At 52.2% G+C, this 6,000-nt stretch overlaps 1 protein-coding gene across 1 annotated transcript in view; it reads right to left on the bottom strand.

Annotated features, from left to right (window-relative positions):
- CALB2 (calbindin 2) overlaps positions 1-5,468 on the bottom strand; it is a 29,699-nt gene extending 24,231 nt beyond the window's left edge. The window contains exon 1 of the mRNA XM_019978695.2: positions 5,296-5,468. Coding sequence (XP_019834254.1) covers positions 5,296-5,389 — 94 coding nt within the window. The 5' untranslated portion in view covers positions 5,390-5,468. The remainder of the gene's footprint in view (positions 1-5,295) is intronic.
- Between the last annotated feature and the right edge of the window lie 532 nt (positions 5,469-6,000).

Raw genomic sequence — 6,000 nt, forward strand, 5'->3', positions numbered from 1 at the left:
ATTGGAGAAGGAAATGGCAGCCCACTCCAGTGTTCTTGTCTGCAGAATCCCAGGGACGGGGGAGCCTGGTGGGCTGCCGTCTATGGGGTCGCACAGAGTCGGACACGACTGAAGCGACTTAGCAGCATGATCATCTTGTGAACAGCACAGTTGTGTTGCACAGTAACAGTTGTCGTGTTTGTGTAAATGCCTAGGTACAGGATACTCCGTAACCCTTTCTGGGCAAGTCTTCTTGTTTTTCCTTTTATCTAGTTTGATTGGAGTACAGTTGCTTTACATTGTTGTATTAGTTTCTGCTGTGCAGCAAAGTACATCAGTTACACATATATCCACCCTTTTTCAGATTTCCTTCCCATTTAGGTTACCACAGAGCATTGAGTAATATTCCCTGTGATCAACAGCAGGTTCTCATTAGTTATCTCTTTTATTCACTGTGCTGTGCTTAGTTGCTCAGTCGTGTCTGACTCTCAGTCACGACCCCATGGACTGCAGCCTGTCTGGCTCCTCTGTCCATAGGGATTCTCCAGGCAAGAACATTGGAGTGGGTTGCCATGCTCTCCTCAAGGGGATCTTCCCAACCCACAGATCGAACCTAGGTCTCCCGCAATGCAGGCAGATTCTTTACCGTCTGAGCCACCAGGGAAGCCCTATTTTATGCACAGAGGTCTTCTTTTCAGTATCTCAAAAGCCTTCATTGAGAATTCCAGGGCAAGCTGCCCAGGCCTCTCTCCACCTCTGAGAGGCACTGCTGTTCAGCTTTCCTCAGCTTCCCCGTCAGGGACACAAGCTCATTGGTGACTGAGAGCTGGCCTGGCCACTTTCCGTCTGGCCGGCCAGTGTTCCCTGTAGGGGGTGGGCTGGGAGGATGCTTCTGTTATTACCCCTGTGGAGAGAGGTGGGAAGACTGGGCAGGGCCTTCCTTAGTTCTTGGTAGTCCTCCCTGTCAGTAATTTTCAGTCCTTGGGGCCACACCGTATGGAGCAAGGCTCAGGCCCTGTGCAAGGCTTTGAGAGCCTCCCGCATCACCAGGGCCATCTGGAGGCAGACAGAGGCCTGCAGAACTCTGGGCAGAGGCCCACAACTGGAGAGAGAGATGTATTTCTTTGGGGGGGCAGTGCCCATAAAATTATTTTCTTCTTGACTCTTTTTATTATTTTGCTAATTACACAAGAAGCACAGGCTCTTGTAAAACACTATAGAAATTAACATCAAAAGTTAAAGAAAATGCCTTTTAATTTGACATCATCTACTCTGCAGAGAAGGCCACTATTGTTATGTTCTAATATTTTCCATCATACTTGTTTCATTAATAGCAAAAATGGGCTCATACTATAATAGTGTCATGCTGCAATTGGAAAAAATGTCTGTAATACATCTTGGGTGTTTTTCCATGTCAGTATAGAAGCCCCACCTCAGTCCCATTGGTTGTATAATATTGCACTGTAGAGATTAGAAGATTCATTTTCCTGTTCCCTAGGGAAGCACATTCTTTCTCAAAAGTTCAGGATCCCAAAGAACTTGGTAATAGACCCCTGTGTTCACACAGCTTTATGTGTACACACGAGTGTATCCGTGTAGGATGCTTCCTGGGATGAGTGGGATTCCCTGCACTGACCTGCGAATGTCTGTGGGCCTCTGGGAGAGAAAGGATCCCCAGGCTTGCACTAGCTTCCAAAGAGTAGCGAAGGCCAAGGGCAGATCTTGGCTCCTCATAGACCCCCTCCTGATGGTCAGCAGAATAGGAGCCTGGTGGCCGTGTGGTCAGAACCACAGACAGGACAGCGTCAGCTTGGAACTGGGCATCTCTGAAGCCCGAATCTTGCACAGTGAGAAAGGTTCTGACAAACGAGTGACCAGGAAACAACAAAACGGTGGACTTAGTTGTGTAGGGCACGTAAAGGTTGCTCAGCCAGGCTCGCAGAGCGCGCTCGGCTGCCGCCTCCTTCACCTCGCCTTTGAGAGACGACACCTGAGCCTTCCAAGCGCATGGCCTTGGTGGCCACTGAGGAGGGATGGGGAGGGGGACCAGGAGAGGAGTTTTGGCCCCCCACCCTCTCACTTCGCAATGTGGTATTGTGAGAAGAATGGTGTCTCTTCGAGGCCCAGTTTCCCCCTCTCCAGACACCTGCTCCTTCCTTTCTCCACAAGGCTGATGGTAATCTTGGAGATACTCTCTTTGTGCAAAGTCACCAGGATGCTGGCTTTTCCTCCTTGTTAGAAATGGGCTGAGTGAGGGTTAGACCCCCTGCCTCGTCCTCACTCTCCTCAGAGTCCAGCTTCTCCTCGGACTCCTGGCCTCTGTTTACTAGAGTCCAGGAGGGGTGGGTCGGTGCTCCCTAGTGGCTGGGACTAATTGGGCTCCAGTGAGCTCACTCCAGAGAGTCTTGTTTCATTAATAGCAAAAATGGGCTCATACTATAATAGTGTCATGCTGCAATTGGAAAAAATGTCTGTAATACATCTTGGGTGTTTTTCCATGTCAGTATAGAAGCCCCACCTCAGTCCCATTGGTTGTATAATATTGCACTGTAGAGATTAGAAGATTCATTTTCCTGTTCCCTAGGGAAGCACATTCTTTCTCAAAAGTTCAGGATCCCAAAGAACTTGGTAATAGACCCCTGTGTTCACACAGCTTTATGTGTACACACGAGTGTATCCGTGTAGGATGCTTCCTGGGATGAGTGGGATTCCCTGCACTGACCTGCGAATGTCTGTGTGACAGGCTACAGTCCATGGGGTCGCAAGAATCGGACACAACTTAGCGACGAAACCACCACCACCACCCCCCACCACCAGACTGGTGAGCCGAGTCTTCCCAGAGGTCTTTAACTCTCTGAGTGGCAGGAGAGTCGGGAAGAACCCCAAGATAAAAACAGAAGCCAGAGTTAGTAAGAGGAGGCCCGGCCAGGGCAGGGAGCACCTCAGGGGGGAGAGGGAAGCTCACTGGCAGCCATGAGAGTTCAGGAAGGGACAGACAGTGAAGATCCAGAGCAAGGTGACCCACAGGATAATCCTGGGTCCTTTAGTGGAATTTCAGTTTGGCTGTGGCATCATTTTCTACCACCTCTGGCGTTTTAATCTCCTATGCTTTCCTTCTCTGTGAGGTCCATGGTCCCTCCTTGGAACTTCCCTGAAGCAGTGGTCAGAGAGGGCGATGGGATGCCAAGTGGGACAATGAACCAAGAAGCAACTTAGCTCCCTTTCATGGAGGAGCAGAGGGAGCCAGAGGCACAGTGGTTTGGGAGTCTTTAATGACTCTTTGGCCTCATGCTAGCTTAGCTATGCTCCAGCCATGCGAAGGACCCCTTTCTAGTATTAAAGGAACTGCCTATTACCTCCAGGGCTGGGTCAGGGGCTCTTCTGTGAGTGAAAGACAGGGGAAGCAGGTGTCCAGAAATCAGAGTGGGGAAATGAGAGTGGCCAGGGGCCACTTTGCTCCATGACCTTAGAAAAGTCACACTTCATGTCTGTTCCCTCATCCGCATCAGGAGAGTCATGATCTGCCCAGAGCCTCTCTGTGTGGAGCTCAAGAAGGTGTGATCGTGTTTTGAAAAGTACAAAGTCTCAGACACGTGTGAGGGTTTGCCTGATTATCGAGAGTGCTATTGGTTGTCCCTATGAGAACAGGGGGAGAGGAGAACTGTGGAGTCCTCTGTTTATAGCTGACTCATCTGGCAGGAGGCCGGTGGTATAACCTTGGCCACTTGGTAACTTTCCTTGAATCGTGCAAGTCTCTGGTGCAGATAAACTGGCAGGAGAAGCCTTAGGGACTGTCATGTCACCTGGAATATGAGACAATCTTCTCATAGCCCTTGCTCCTGAGGGAGTTTTATGCACCAGCCATGGACTGGAGACACAACCCCTCCTTAGCCCCATTTTACAGATTTAACAATCTACCCTCCTCCTTCAGTAATTCTTAGGCAGATCACACGGCCTCTCACCCCCAGATTTCTTGTTGGCTCCTAGAGAACAAATCTTCACTCATCAGCATACCCGTTAACCCCTGCCTCTCCACAGCACTCTGGGGCAAAGTACCTGCTCAGCTACCTTTCCATCCACCCTTCTGAGGCAAGGAAGGGAAGGGAGAAGAATGGAGGGACCCTCCACCTGATCCTCCTTCTGGTTCCCACCCCCTTCGCTCTTAGTCCCAGGATAAACACCCTGGACCACCATCCTGCCAGTGGTGTGAGATACCAGAACATTTCAGATGCCCACCCCAGGCAGGACTTCTGAGAAAGAAATAAGATCACTTAAGTTGGGGTGGGGGGTGGTGGTGGTGGTTTTGTCGCTAAGTTGTGTCCGATTCTTGCGACCCCATGGACTGTAGCCTGTCAGGCTCCTCTGTCCATGAGATTCTCCAGGCAAGAATACTGGAGTGGGTTGCCATTTCCTTCTCCAGGGGGAGTGGTAGAGAAAAAAGTCTCTAGTGATATCTGAAGCCTCTAAAAGGGAACCTCCCTTTATGCCTGAGTCAGACCATCCTAGACCCTTGGAATCCCTAGAGCCAACTTCCAAAGGTCATTCAGTCCAGCCCTTGGTTTTTGGTTAGTCAGTATCAAGACCACACAGACCAGAGGGTCAGTCACTGAGACATTTAAGATGGTGCCTCCCCTGACCCAGGGAAGGAAGGAGTCACCCAAAGCACCCAGGATTAGCACCCTGAAAGAATGCGTCAGGCTGGCACCCCAAGCTTGCCCCCCACCACACCCACTGCTGCTGTGAGTGGGACCTGCATGCCGGTGAGGGATGGAAAATGGCAGAGGAAGCCCAGGGGATGCTCACTGCCCGGCTGTCCTCTCCATTCCTCCTTATACCAAACAGGCTGGGGAGGCCAAGGGTATTTCTTCAGCACCCCGCAGCTTGCCCCAGCCCCCTGGACCCCTACTTGGCTAACCTGGTATTCAACAAAAGGGGAACTTTGGGGAAGAAATGAATGGGCTTCTGAGACCTGTGGCTGCAGCCGCTGAAGGCAGGCTGTTACCTTGAAGGGGAAGGTGGGGGAAGATAAAATGGCAGGGGGAGCCTTGCCAGCACAGGCATCCTATCTGGGAAAGCCCCAACTTGCCCAGAATGAGGCTGCAAAAGCCGGTGGGCTCTGCCAGGGGAGAAAAGTTCCTGACAGTTGTTACTGGGCAGCGAGGTGTCTTCCAAACTCAGGACCCCGACCTCAGCAGGTTCTGCGGCCAAAACATGCCCTGGGGGCAATCTAACATCTGCCCACATCGTCACTGACCCCTTCCCTCCACTGCAGGTCCCCTGGGGGCGAGCGGGCACACAAGTTGGAGCTTTACTGACCGTCTGCATCGAAGTGCTTCCAGATCTCCAGGAACTGGGTCGCGGTCAGCTCGGCCAGGTGCAGGTAAGGTGGCTGCTGCTGTGGGCCAGCCATGGCGAGCCGCTTGGAGACCTCAGGCAGCACCGCGCTCTCCCTGCGCGCCGGCTCCGCTCCAGGCACTCGCCAGGTCCTGCGCGCCACGCTGCCTTTATATACAATCCAGAGGCTGCGCCCGCGCCCTGCAGCCGGCAGAGGGCGCGCGTGCTCAGAGAATCGGCTTGCGTCTCAGCGGGGCGGCGGCCGCCCAGGGGCTCTGCAGGGATTTATTTTCTGGGTGGGGATGCCTGTCTGTGCTGAGACCACTGTGGACCTGGACAGGGAGAAGGCCCTCAAGTGCAAAGGAGAGGTTAACCTTGCCTTCCCTCTCCCACTCTCTGATCATCTTGAGAGCAGCCACCACGTATCCTCACTAGCAGCGGCAATAATAAATAACTGTAGTAACAACACCACCGCCAACAGTAGTAATAATAAGTTTGACAAACCGTTAGCCCTGGCACTTCGGAGTCCTTCTAGGACTCTCTCATGCGTTGTCTCGTCTGACCCTTCCTCAGCAGGAAGACCAGGGACCACTTTTCTGATAGGGGGACTTGAGACTTCAAATGACTTGCCCTGCCCAGCCCTCTTTCCTTGCTATCATGGTCCCTTAATGGCCAAGGCCTGGGAAG

This window comes from Bos indicus, chromosome 18, assembly GCF_029378745.1.
Source record: "Bos indicus isolate NIAB-ARS_2022 breed Sahiwal x Tharparkar chromosome 18, NIAB-ARS_B.indTharparkar_mat_pri_1.0, whole genome shotgun sequence".
Classification (NCBI taxonomy): Eukaryota; Metazoa; Chordata; class Mammalia; order Artiodactyla; family Bovidae; genus Bos; species Bos indicus.